Genomic DNA, 15,014 nt, shown 5'->3' with positions numbered 1-15,014 from the left:
GGATTTTTAATGTCCAGCAGATGTCAGTATTTAGTGACACAGTATCGACACAGCATCAATACAGTTTTGCAATGTGTCGAAACGCTTCATGACGCCTCATCAACCCATCACTAATGAACAATAAAACAAAAACACTAACTGTGGCATTAATAAACAAAACTTACTTGACAAGGAACTGTGAACATGACATGAAGTAGAGGGATGAAAAAGTGTGAGGTCGCCAGGACGAACAACAGAAACAGACAGATTTAAATAGTGACATGATCAGTGAAAACAGGTGCGTGACTCAAAACGTGAAACAGGTGCGTGACAAGACAGGTGAAAACTAATGAGTTGCTATGGAAACAAACAAACAAGGAAGTGCAACCAGGAACTAAAAAAGAGTCCAAAAAACAAACACATGGCCAAAACAAAAACATGAACAGACATGACAGTGGTCAAAAATTCAAGCAGAAGCTTGTGGATGGCTACCAAAATAATCTTATTGCAGTGAAACTTGCCAAGGGACATGTAAGCAAATATTAACATTGCTGTATGTATACAGCAGATTTGCTCACATTTTCAGTAGACCTATAATAAATTCATAAAAGAAGCAAACTTCATGAATGTTTTTTGTGACCAACAATTATGTGCTCCAATCACTCTATCATAAAAAAATAAGAGTTGTTGAAATTATTGGAAACTCAAGACAGCTACGACATTATGTTCTTTACAAGTGTATGTCAACTTTTGACCGCGACTGTAGGTAGGGTACATAACATCTTATAATGAGATACAGTAGGTAGGGTTGTATTTTTGCCTCATTCCTGTGAGAATCCTGCGCGTGACTGAAGCCTTTAGGAGTGGCATTGAAGTGAATTAATTAACTCACATTATGTTTTGCATATGGTGAATGTTCATATTCATCTTGGCAAAAGCACACCACCAAGTTTAAGTAAACAGTGGTATTTCAGTTTGAGCATGCAGGGGTGAAGTTATGCCGAGGCAAAAAGAATAAGAATAACAATAAAGAAGGGACGAAAAATGGTGTAAAATAACATATGTATTATATATAGAATAACATGTGTATTATATAAAGAATAACATATGTATTATATGTAGAATAACATATGTATTATATAAAGAATAACATATGTATTATATATAAAATAACATATACATAGATAGTACTTTATTGATTCCTTCAGGAGAGTTCCCTCAGGAAAAGTATGTATTATATGTAGAATAATATATGTGTTATATATAGAATAACATATGTATTATATATAAAATAACATATGTATTATATATAGAATAACATGTATTATATACTGTATAGAACAAAATACGTTTTATATATTGAATAACATATGTATCACATGTAGAATAACATATGTATTATATATAGAATAACATATGTATTATATATAGAATAACATATGTATTATATATAGAAAAACATATGTATTATATATAGAATAACATATGTATTATATATAGAATAACATATTTATTATATATAGAATAACATATGTATTATATATAGAATAACATATTTATTATATATAGAATAACATATGTATTATACAGCATATAGAATAACATTCCTGTGAGAATCCTGCGCGTGACTGAAGCCTTTAGGAGTGGCACTGAAGTGAATCAATTAACTCATATTATGTTTTGCATATGGTGAATGTTCATATTCACCTTGGAAAAAGCAAACCACCAAGTTTAAGTAAACAGTGGTATTTCAGTTTGAGCACATAATAAGATAAGGCCGCTTAAGTTTGACATCTGCAGGTGGATTGGATCACTTCTTATAGGAAAGAGGCCCTAATTGGGACTTCGAAATGCAAAAGTGATAGCCCTATCCCTGAGAAGAGACTACCTGTCTAGCTTAAGGTCAACAACGACTTAAAGCTCTCCTGACTTAGCACACACACACAGAGACAGGAATGAGGAATATAAAACTGATGGTTAGGAGTCCTTCATTTCCTTGACCTGACCTCCTCCAGGTACTGCGGTCCTGTATAATGACACTCGCTTGTAATAAAGCAACTTTTGGTTCAGTAAAGCGTCTACGACGTCTCTTTTGATCCAGCCGCACTGCCGCGTCGCCCTTGTGTCAAGCCAGACCCACCACATACAGTTGTCCCTGGTTTCAAAGTATGCAGTTTTACTTTATCACATATTTTTTTAAAGCATATTCTTTGGATTTTTGGCCTAAATTAAGCATTTGTTGGCATAACATGGCTAAAATAACTAAAAGTATCAATATTACAATAGTACTGGCTACTAGATGTGCTATTCAGAATACTGGCCACTGATTGGCTCAGCCTCAGACAGCATTACTGTTGGGGTAAAAAAGAGTGTAAAGATGACTAAGTGAGTGTTATTTCATGTTGAGTTATAAAAGTATTTGATTTATAATTAATAATTCCAACTTTAATTTACCACGGTCCAGAGCCCAGAGCCAATTAATTGCGATAAACGAGCAATTTCTGGAGTATTATAATCATCTTTACAATGGACTTGTAATAAGCCTTGGAAAATTAATATATTACACAAGAAAATATTTAACAGTTATTATAAATTGAAATAATTCAGGAAAAACATTCTTTTTCCAACTGGGGCTGCAGCTATCGATTATTTTAGTAATCTGTGGATGAGTTTGTTCGATTAATCGAGCAATCGGGCGGCTAAACATGCTACACACCATTAGAGGGTATGAAATGTAAACAGAGGTGGATTAATCGATACAAATATGAACAGTCATACTTGTTTCACTACATGGTAGGATCCAACAGTGATTAGACCAATATTTTATTATCACAAAAACTATTTTGTGGTTTTTGTCATTGCTTACAAACTCTGGAAATAAGTCCCTGGACACAGAAGGACTTTAAGGACAAAAACCAAAGGATTTAAATAAGTTCCAATAGTAGTTATTGTTTGTGTTGACTTATTTTGCTCAAAATATTGTATGCACTAAAAGGGAATGAGTAAAAAATTTCATTGGTGTTTTTGTCAATTAGGATTGTAATCATTTAATGATAATGAAATGTTAAAAATGAACATTAATATGACCAATACTGCCTCAGTAACTACGTGGTATTGGATCCAATTTGAAGTGTCACCCACAACTTATGTTAAGTATCCAATAATAAATGTTTATTATATTTTAACAGAAGTGGAGATAGAAACATGTTACAGCAGAAAGTAACCAAATATTAACAGTAATGGATAAGGAGGTTAATAATACATTTAAAAAAAAAGGTAAATAAAAAGAGAATACAATGATTTGCAAATCCTTTTCAACTTATATTCAATTGAATAGACTGCAAAGACAATATATTTAATGTTTACACTGAAAAACTTTATTTTTTTTTGCAAATAATCATGAAGTTAGAATTTAATGGCAGCAACACATTGCAAACAAGTTTTTACCACTGTGTTACATGGCCTTTCCTTTTAACAACACTCAGTAAACTTCTGGGAACTGAGGAGACACATTTTTGAAGTGGAATTATTTCCCATACTTGCTTGATGTACAGCTTAAGTTGTTCAAGTCGCCCTTCTGCTATTTTAGGCTTCCTATTGCGCAACACATTTTCAATGGGAGACAGGTCTGGACTACAGGCAGGCCAGTCTAGTACCCACACTCTTTTACGACGAAGCCACGCTGTTGTAACACGTGGCTTGGCTTGCTGAAATAAGCAGGGGCGTCCATGATAACGTTGCTTGGATGGCAACATATGTTGCTCCAAAACCTGTATGTACCTTTCAGCATTAATGGTGCCTTCACAGATGTGTAAGTTACCCATGCCTTGGGCACTAATACACCCCCATACCATCACACATGCTGGCTTTTCAACTTTGCGCCTATAACAATCCGGATGGTTCTTTTCCTCTTTGTCCCGGAGGACACGACGTCCACAGTTTCCAAAAACAATTTGAAATGTGGACTCGTCAGACCACAGAACACTTTTCCACTTTGCATCAGTCCATCTTAGCCGGCGGCGTGTCTGGGTGTTGTTGATAAATGGCTTACGCTTTGCATAACTTGCACTTACAGATGTAGCGACGAACTGGAAATGATGCAATATGTTACTGCATACATCAGCAGCTAAATTATGAGACCTGGTAACCTGTTTCGAAATTATTATTTTATCATTTTTTTGCCAGATAATCAACAGTGATATATATCGTTATTGCAGGTGGCTGCAATATATATCACAATATAGGTTTTAGGCCATATCGCCCATCCCTAAAAAACACATTACAAACGGCTGTAAAAAAAAACCTAAAAAAAAGACAAGTGTCCGTTGGTCTTTTTGCAAGTAAGCAAGCAGGGGGGAAAAGTGTCAATGTGCCACAGAGCCCTCAGGGTCTCCATGGCTTCCTCCCCTCATGTCCCATGCAGCTTGTCCTTCACACATCAACTTAGTCAAAACTGACATTTCCAGGCCTGACAAATGTGATCGAAAATGCTGCAAGTGATGCATCTCATTTTTTATGAGTTATTTTTTTGTATTTCCTGCATTGCCTCTGACAGTCTCCTTGTCTGACAGAGGACACACACACACACACACACTTGTATTTGCTACCTTCTTGAAACCTCCGAATAATGCCTACCTCTTTAGGACCACCCTTTCTAGATGTATAATAACATATATATACTATGCAAATATAAAAAAAGCTTGTTGTGAAAAATGAGTTGGAATTTCACGAGAAAAACTTCGAATTTAGGCAGTATTGTAATAAAAGTCGTAATGTTACTCAACGCAAGTTAAAATTTGTGCAATATTATGATAAAAGTTGGAATTTTACTCAATGACAGTCGCAATGTTCCAAGAAAAAGCTTAAAATTTAGGCAAATTTATGAAAAGAGAACGAAAGTCACAATTATATAAGAAAACTTTAAAATTTTGGCAACATTACAATAATCGGAATTTTACTCAAAAAATGTCACTATTTTACAAGAACAACAAAAAAAATGGCAATATTGTGATAAGTCAGAATCTTATATGACAAATGTCACAATTTTGCATTAAAAAGTAATAAGGTGGCGCATTTTAATTTCTTACACACACTTATTACATATGTTGGCCAGAGGGGGAGCACTTTTAAAACCGACAGTCAATTTGAAAAATCCCTTCCTTTTTGGGACCACCCTTGTTTTGATAGATTTCACCACCAGGGGTGCAAATGAGATCTCTATATTTTTTTGTATTTTTGTAATGTGCTTAAGGCCGATGACAAAGTAGTCACGGACCACAGATGGTCCCTGTGCCGCACTTTGGGCATCCCAGCTGTAGAAGCTAACTGTTAACGGCCACAATAGTTTTAGTAGCGTAGTGCATTTGTTCATCCTATGGTCACATATGTGTAGTCTTACGTCAGCACCGGAAGTCGTAAAATCAGCTGTTCACCTGACGTTTTTTTTAAGGATGAATAGGGAAGTCCTTCTTTAGCTGCCGTCTTGTTTTATCATATATTGCTGCCTTTGCACCGGTCAATGTTTACTTTTGTATGCACATTAAATCAACAAAAAAATCCTGACTTTGGAGCAATGTTCACAGACTCTAGTATTTGGCTCTCTATTAGATGCAATGGTTTTCCATATTGAGTTTAAATTTGAGTTTATTGGGACCATGAGTTATGTCCTAACTTGTTCACACCTCCTTATATGGAAGGTACTTCTCCTTTTTGATGTCTCAAGAAGGGTAGAAATACAAGAAGACACACAAACAGACACACGTGACCAAGCGGGGACCTGCTGTACTTTTTCCATCAGTGGAGAGGAGATATGACACTCAGGAATAAGATGGAGTCCTTGCTGATGACAATGTTAATGACCAGTGAGAGCATCATCTGTTTGCCGGCAATTAAAGTCATCTGCAAACAAGCTGAGGGCGGAAAACAAGGCTGTGATTGTGTGGAGTGAAGAGGAAGGAGGACATTAGGGTAAGAACACACACCCTGCAGTGTGCAGCCTGATGGAGTCAAGAAGGAAAAGCAGTGAGGTGTTCCTTCTCTCTCACTGGGGTCGATCCACTAACAAGAGGTCAGGATGAGGGCCGGTGTTCCGCTCAGACGCTCGGTAGCCATTTTTGCACGGCAGGACCATGTTGGAGTTGTGTACCCATGCAGTGAAAATGCACGACTGCAGCGATTAATCAATTAGAAAATATCTTCTGATTTTGTATTATGTTGTTTTAATTATTCGTTCGAGTGTAACTCATTTTGTGAGTGCTGAAAAGCATTCTAATTAATCTTCTGACCTTTTCGCATCCACATTTCTACTTTTTAAATGTTCAGCTCATACACACCTTAGAGCAGAGGTCCCCAAAATTCATCTGTCCTTACTAATCCATTTTCTATCGCTTGTTACTCTCGGTGTCTCCTAGCTGCTCAGGCAAGTCATATTGTCTAAAAATGCATTTTTCCATCGATGACCTGAAATCAAGTGCGCACTCTTTCTGTCTATTAGTGCGCAAGGAATACAGTATCCTGTAGCTTCGGGTGCAGATGTCCATCACAGCACATCAAGAGAGTGGGGGCTTTTCCCCCCAGGACATTGGGAAACTTAAAGGATAGCAGCAGTTGGCTTTTAGGAGTAAGTGTAAACACAATAACGACATCTGGTAAGAGCCCCCACCGGTAGGAGTAGAGCAGGGGTCGGGAACCTTTTTGGATGACAGAGCCATGAAAGCCAAATATTTTAAAATGTATTTCCGTGAGAGCCATATAATATTTTTTAACACTGAATACAACTAAATGCGTGCATTTTTAAGTAAGTATAATATAATATAATTAGTCAATCAATCAATGTTTACTTATATAGCCCTAAATCACGAGTGTCTCAAAGGGCTGCACAAGCCACAACGACATCCTCGGCTCAGATCCCACATCAGGGCAAGGAAAAACTCAACCCAATGGGACAATGAGAAACCTTGGAGGGGACCGCAGATGTGGCGGGGACCTGTGGGATGTTCCAAATGAGTGTTCAACTTTATCAGTATTTATTGCCACCTTCCCCAACTTCTTTGTCACGTGTTGCTGGCATCAAATTCTAAAGTTAATGATTTGCAAAAAAAAAAAGTTTATCAGTTTGAACACCAAATATGTTGTCTTTGTAGCATATTCAACTGAATATGGGTTGAAAATGATTTGCGAATCATTGTATTTCGTTTATATTTACATCTAACACAATTTCCCAACTCATATGGAAACAGGGTTTGTACAAAGCAATTAGCTACCGGCTGCCACCTACTGATATGGAAGAGTATTACACGGTTACTCCGCCGAGCTCTAGACAGCACGGACACTCAACAACAACACATAATTTGCAGACTATAATTACTGGTTTGCAAAAAATATTTTTAACCCAAATAGGTGAAATAAGATCATCTCTCGTGTGCCGCAACACAGTGGTTGAAAAACACTGTCTTAGACCACCAAATTGTGACCTTGGTTGTCAAATCCTGGTTACAACCCTGTTCATAACACTTCCTTTTATGGAGCATTTTACAATCCTCTATTAGGTTGGGTATGAAGTGCATCAAAAATATTTTTGCTCTGCAGAGGTCAGTTATTACTGCATTCAAACATAACGACAAATGAAGTGTGAGCCACTGAATGCATTATTGTGTGTTATCACTGAGACCTCAGCTCAGGTCCAGCACAATGTGGACCAAAATGTGTGAGAAATAGAAATAGTTGCATTGGTGTATCGCCATTCATTGATGCAAAAGTGTTAGTGCGGTAATATGAGCACAAAGAGACCAGAGCAGGAATTCAAAAAGAGTGCTGCACCCATGGAGAATGAAAGTGCAAAAGGGAATGACAAATGAAAAGAGCACATGCAGTAAAGTGGGAGTAACAGAGGGCAAAAAAGCAGAATAAACCCAAGAGTCCTCGCCTTAACCAATTTGACCACATGGAGATGGACTGCTGGCCGACTCGTAACCACAACACGGGCCGCCTCCTTGTGAGCTTTGAAAATGTAATTTCTGCGAATTAATCAGAGCCACATTAGACGCTTTGATGGCAGCCTGGCAGAAAATAGCTTGTGCGCCTCTTTGTAGTGCGCCGCTTAATGCAAGCGTGCCAGAAATGAAAGGAGCCATAACCTCCATGGCGATGTGTTCTAAGGCTTTGAGGGAGCTCCTTGGTTATATGTTGCTGCTGAACCTTAAGCATGTCTGCAAAACAGAACAGACCAAAATGTCATGAGAAGTGTTTTATTTATTGGAAACAGTGAAAGTGACCACACACCTGCATAATCCAATGAGATGCAAATACATACCTTTTCAAAGACAATAAGGATAATAATTCTGCATATGTTTTTTCTTTGGTTGGGTAACAGATTTAACAAACTGTCGAGCGTTGAAAAATGGACCAAAAGAAAATAAATCTTGACTATTTGATTTGCATATTGAAAGTAAAAAAATACGTATCTGAAATCACATGTCCTTATTTTTCTAGCAAATATTGCATGACTTACTGGTAAAATATACTATGCAAATTTCAAGAAAAAAGCCCTTTGCGTTAAAAGAAGAAAAGCGAAGACATGGATCCCAGATTATTTGTTCACTTTTGTGGGGTTTTACACCACAATGTCCGTGTTTTTGTTGCAAACACCACAGGAAACCAATTTAAATGATCCAAATTACAAGACAAAAGCCTAATGTTAGGAGAGCAAATGTATCTTAAGTGAAACAAAGTTACTAGAAAAGATAGCAGGGGAGCTGAGATTTGTTTATTTTGTGTTGTTAGGGTTGCCAAATAATAATTTTTTTCATCAGATTAATCACATTTTGGAATTCGGATTAATCATAATTAATCACATTTGGAATTCGGATTAATCATGATTAATCACAGGTTATTACTCGCTTGTATAATTAAAATTTGCTTTAAAATAAAAACATTTGTAGACAAATGCAATTTTTTTTTTCAGATTACCACCCAGGAACCTTTTTAAACATTGTACTGTCATGTATTTGCACAAAGCCAAGTAGAAGTTTTATCCTAAGTCCTTTCAGGCTGTATTTTGGAGGGAAATTTGCCAGCGAGCACACCAGTCAGAGTCTCCTCACTAATTGTTGTGCTGATCACTGACCGTGTAGCAGTTATGGTAAAAGAGCTTGTACGCTCAAAATAAACTGCATGAATAATCTGCTGTAAGTGTGTGTTAATGATTAATGCAACCTTTTTTTTGTGACAACTCACAAGTTAACTCAATAGCCTTTTTCTCTCACATTTTCCTTATGTTTGGTAAATGCAGGAATTTGTGGGACAGTGAATATCTTTTAAGGACTTTTTACTGAGGCGAAGGTCTTCATTGTAGCGTTTTATTAATGTGGATGTGGTGTTAAACTTCACTTCTTTAAAAAAAGAAAAGAAAAGACTAATATTTTGACTACTATAGAGGAACAAAGCATTAGAAAAACATCTCAATTACACACATTACTCTAATTGTATGCATCTCTGACAGTATCAATTACCAGGTGAATTATAGTCTTTGTAAAGGCTGAATTTGAACTAATTGGCACATGACAAAAAGTGGAAATCTAAACTAGATTGAGAATTTTTTTGTTTTAGATTTAGCTTATTTCTATATAATTCCGTATACATATTACTTTCAATGGGCAAAGAGGTCTAACATAGAAATGTATTTTTGTTTTTTTTTCAATTATCACCTTTGATAAGAGTTTAGAGCAGGGGTGTCAAACTCATTTTAGATCAGGGGCCACATGGAGAAAAATGTACTCCCAAAATCACGGCACGATAACTTAAATATAAAGACAACCTCAGATTGTTTTATTTGTTTAAAAATAGAACGAGCACATTCTGAAAATGTACAAATCATAACGTTGTAGGGTTGTTGTTTTTTACACTTACATGTTGCGGTTTATAGTATTCTATTTTTATTTGAGGTTATTTATACTTTCTGAATAAATTATGTGACAATGTTCATGACTTAACCCATTGGTGTTCATTTTTAATCTATCAAGATAAAAATCAAATTACAGGATGTTATTTATGTGGTTTGCTCATTTTCCTCGACTGGTGCACTAACATCATGTGGTTATTTATTTTTTTTACATATATAGCATCATCTACAAAGATACAAAGAACTGCTATTGCGACATCTAGTGGACACATTTAGAACAGCAGTTTCTTTCATTCAAAAATATTGGCTTATTTTTAATGCCGTACGTTTGACACCCCTTGTTTAGATATTTAATTACTTGGATTTCCACTTTTGTAATTGTTTCCTCGGATTGTTTGCACTTCCACGCTAACAAACCAACATTCTCTTTGGTCAAGAGTCGCCGTTGGCAGGCAACTGTGCAGCGGCCTGCAGGGTCCTCCGGGCCATCTCCAGGACTCCTTCCCGTGTCTTGTTCCCGCCAATGAAGCCAGAGGCATGGACAAAGATGCAGCCCTCGATGCCACTGAGCTTTGACAGGTCTTGGTCACGGACGCCCCGCCACTCCTCCAGCAGGGACAGCCTGGCACAGGAAGACAAGATGGCTGAGTTTGCATACAGATGAACACGATTCACTTGCTGTTGACACACGCCGCCATGTATACAAAGTGTTTTGACTGCATGTCAGCAGAGCTTCCTGATGTGCAGGTAACCGGCCGGAAACATCACATGGCCTCGGTCAGCCTCTGCAAAAATAGGCCAACAGAAGCAATCAGCTTTATTCTTCTCCTCCAGTAATGTGGAAAATCACAGACCGGCACAGTCATTGGCGAGGAGCCACTGGGGCACGCCGTCAATCAGGGGAAAGATTGTCTGGGAGAGGGTTGACCTTACCCACACAGTGTGTCTCTGAAGGGAAGGCACGCAGGAGGAAAATTATATTAAAAAGGAGAGCAGCTCGTTTGCCTCCCAGCCAGTACAGTATTAAAGGGCCATTTATCTAAATCAGGGGTGTGAAACGTACGGCCCCGGGCCTGATCCGGCCCGCGTGGAGAGTTTGCCAAGTATAAAAATGAGCTGCTTTTTTTTTTTTTTTTGAACAAAAGAAATTGCTGTTCCAAATGTGTCCACTGGATGCCACAGCAATTCTGTTAGGCAAGCAAACGGTTTATACCGGGGCCATGCAAAAGGTACACAGTAAAGGGTGACTGTGGCTCGTCCTCCTCGACCCACATGAAACTTAAAACCTGCCGTTTTACGTGTCCTGCTTCGAACACATGGTCATTTGGCAGAATCGTTGCCCCAAAATGTCTGTCAAACACGAGAAAAGTGAACTTAACCCTTTTGAATAGTTTTTACCTCTGTTTCTTACGGTTTGTTGAGTTAGCACTGGATTGATACGAGGAGATGACAAAGGAGGTGTTTGATACCTAGAAGAGTTTACATGTGTTTTTGTTCAATCCCAGAAAGACTGTGACTTAAAGTTTAATCCTGGCTTTGTACATACACTGAGACCAAGTCTAAGCTCATTGTGTTTTTGAAACTGCACCAATTTCCTCAGAATTTTCAACAGATTTGAAGTGTTTTGTCCACAGTATTATTTGTGATTTGTACGTTTTCAGAATGTCTTTGTTCTATTTTTGGCCAAAGTAAAACAAAGAAAACAAACTGAAGTTGCCTTTATTTTTAAGTTATCATGCCATGATTTTACTATTTGGGAATAGATTTTCCTCCATGCGGCCCCTGAGCTAAAATGAGTTTGACACCCCTGATCTAAATAGTCTTTCAACGCTGCTTTCTGTGTTACCATTTTTTATTCCCTGCGGAGGATGTCTTTGAACTGTTAAAAATGTCAAGACAACCCCATGTTCTGCGCTTTCTGTTAACAAATAACTGATGCTTGATGAAAAGTAGGAATAGTGTAAATAGTGCATAATATAAGTGTGTCGATAAACCAAACTATTGCGATATTTAACTTTGCGATACAATTATTGAAATGCTCTTGCCGCTCATGAGGGTTTTTTGCTGCTATAAACTTTTATCGTTCCTTCTCAGAGAGTCAAGTCACTGCTGCTTGGGGTCAAGGAGACAGACACAGCCACCAGTGCACTTTAATGCTTTCATCAACATGCATGAACAACACTGAGAAAACATTAAACCAGGATGTGTGTCGCTCACTCATTTTACACACACACACTCCCAACTAAGTATACTGATAATGAAGCGATATCATAAAAAGTATCAGATTATACCATCTTGCATCTAAAATCTCTGAAAAAAGCACTTTGAGACAAGCAAAGCCAGTTAAAGGGGATCTGCACTTTTTGGGGGTGATTTTCCCTACCATCAACAATCCTTGTGTTAAGTTTAAGTTAAAGTTAAAGTACCACTGATAGTCACACACACACACTAGGTGTGGTGAAATTACCCTCTGCATTTGACCCATCCCCTTGTTCCACCCCCTGGGAGATGAGGGGAGCAGTGAGCAGCAGTGGTGGCCGCGCTCGGGAATCATTTTGGTGATTTAACGCCCCAGTTCCAACCCTTAATACTGAGTGCCAAGCCGGGAGGTAATGGCTCCCAATTTTATAGTCTTTGGTATGACTCAGTCGGGGCTTGAACTCACGACCTACCAATCTCAGGTGAGACCCAGTACACATCTTTTTCATTATTATTACATTTTAAATCGTAAATTGATGCTGGCAAAAGTCAACTAACAATGGAGTCAATTGAAGTAGCCCGAGTCCGCCTATACAGCTCTCACAAAAACATTCAAACACTCCCATCAACGTTTTATATACACACTAAGTACATATGTAATGTAGTAACAGGCACATTCATAATATGTAATATTTACGCATTTTACTCATTTTAAGCATGTAGCAGCGCATTAATTTCGCAATGTTCGCTTTTACCTTCAACAACTACAATACTACTACTCATGGCTGACTTCATGAGAGACAACAAAGACTACTTTGGGACAAATGATGATCCAGAACCTAATATTTTACAAATCACAAAACCAGTGAAGTTGGCACGTTGTGTAAATGGTAAATAAAAACAGAATACAATGATCTGCAAATCCTTTTCAACTTCTATTCAATTGTATAGACTGCAAAGACAAGATACTGTTGGACAATTTGCTCACGTATTTGTTTACAAAGTGGTGAACCTCGCCCCATCCTTGTTTGTGAATAACTGAGCATTTCCCAATTAGCCTGTTCACCTGTTTGATGTTCCAAATAAGTGTTTGATGAGCATTTCTCAACTTTCTCAGTCTTTTTTGCCACTTGTGCCAGCTTTTTTAAAACATGTTGCAGGCATCAAATTCCAAATGAGCTAATATTTGCAAAAAATAAAGTTTTCCAGTTCGAATGTTAAGTATCTTGTCTTTGCAGTTTATTCAATTGAATATAGGTTGAAAAGGATTAGCAAATCATTGTATTCTGTTTTTGTTTACCATTTACACAACGTGCCAACTTCACTGGTTTTGGGTTTTCCATAAGGAGGATAATCTACAAGTTTTAAATGTTTTGTGCTAAACAGATCCAGCTTTAGTGAAACAGTAAGCATCATGTAGCTGAATTGCTAAGTGCTAAACAAAAAATGCAAACTACGAACATGATGAAACAAACGCTTACTGTACAATGTCTGCTCTCACTGGTATAAAGACTGATGGAATGTTTATATCTTAGTAAGAGTTTTGAGAACCAGAATATTGGTAGCAGAAAGAAACAACCCCTTTTGTGTGAGTGGGTGTGGATGAGTGTGAATGGGGGAGGGAGGTTTTTTTGGGTTGATGCACTAGTTGAAAGTGTATTTTGTGTTTTTTCTATGTTGATTTAATAAAAAATAAAAAAATAAAAATAAAAAGAGTTTTGAGAAAATAATACAATTGAAAATGACAATATGTCTGCAGCGAAAGTAGAATATTTGAAATGCTTCTATTATTATTTATATGAGAAATAATATATTGTGATGTATATCGTTATTGCAGGAGGCTGCAATATATATCGTGATATAGATTTTAGGCAATATCGCCCCTCGCTAATGGTAAGGTAGAAACTCAGCCCAAGTCTAAGTACATCACAAAATTGACAACTATTACCACACAGATTGATTCAGATAGTATAGTAAACATTAGTGTTGTCCCGATGACAATATTCTGGTACCAGTACAAAAATGTATTCAGATACTTTTCAAAATAAAGGGGACCATAAAAAATGTCATTATCTTTAATTTAATAGATAATCGTATGACACGTTAAACATACATTTCTTATTAGGTGTGCAATTGATTGAATAGACCGATTTATATACCTAAAATTCAAGTATACCAATCTGTGCTTTGCTAGTTGAAGTGAAGTGATTTATATTTATATAGCGCTTTTTCTCTAGTGACTCAAAGCGCTTTACATAGTGAAACCCAATATCTAAGTTACATTTAAACCAGTGTGGGTAGCACTGGGAGCAGGTGGGTAAAGTGTCTTGCCCAAGGACACAACGGCAGTGACTAGGATGGCGGAAGCGGGGATCGAACCTGGAACCCTCAAGTTGCTGACACAGCCACTCTACCAACCGAGCTATACCGCCCCTATAGTTGGCCTCCCAGAAGATATATTTTGATCTAAAATCCTTCTAAAAGGAAATGTATCGTTTTTATTGATACTAGAAAAGAAAACAGACTTTATAAAAAGTTGTAGCGCTTTTAAAGAAATAAAGACGTTAAACGTTACGCCAGTCTGTCGCCCGTCTGTGACGTCATCGCCAAGCACCATCAGTCATCAATGCGGATACCACCATTATGTTTATGAAAAAAAAAAAATCGTTATTTTTCAAAGGCATTATATATCTTATTTTTTATTCATTGGTACTGTGGTACTTTAATAGTACCGGCATACCGCACAACCCTACCTCTGATGCTAACATATGTCAAGTTGAAACATGGTAATAATTTACAGTAGCAGGTGTTTACATGCAGATAAAGTGACAGCAGGGATGGCCAATCACAGGGTGGCAAGAAATGGAAAAGATAAGCAATGAGCAGGTGGGCACTATAAAGGAAAACAGGCTTCCGCTTGAATGTATAACAAAATAAC

The 15,014-nt window shown here is 37.4% G+C and overlaps 1 protein-coding gene across 1 annotated transcript in view; it reads right to left on the bottom strand.

Moving 5' to 3' along the window:
- Positions 1-8,214: 8,214 nt before the first annotated feature.
- The window catches only part of myg1 (myg1 exonuclease), a 69,960-nt gene continuing 63,160 nt past the window's right edge, over positions 8,215-15,014 (bottom strand). Inside the window, exon 7 of the mRNA XM_062037645.1 lies at positions 8,215-10,499. Coding sequence (XP_061893629.1) covers positions 10,310-10,499 — 190 coding nt within the window. The 3' untranslated portion in view covers positions 8,215-10,309. The remainder of the gene's footprint in view (positions 10,500-15,014) is intronic.

Source organism: Entelurus aequoreus, linkage group LG26 (assembly GCF_033978785.1).
Source record: "Entelurus aequoreus isolate RoL-2023_Sb linkage group LG26, RoL_Eaeq_v1.1, whole genome shotgun sequence".
Classification (NCBI taxonomy): Eukaryota; Metazoa; Chordata; class Actinopteri; order Syngnathiformes; family Syngnathidae; genus Entelurus; species Entelurus aequoreus.
This window is presented reverse-complemented; position numbering and strand designations above follow the sequence as displayed.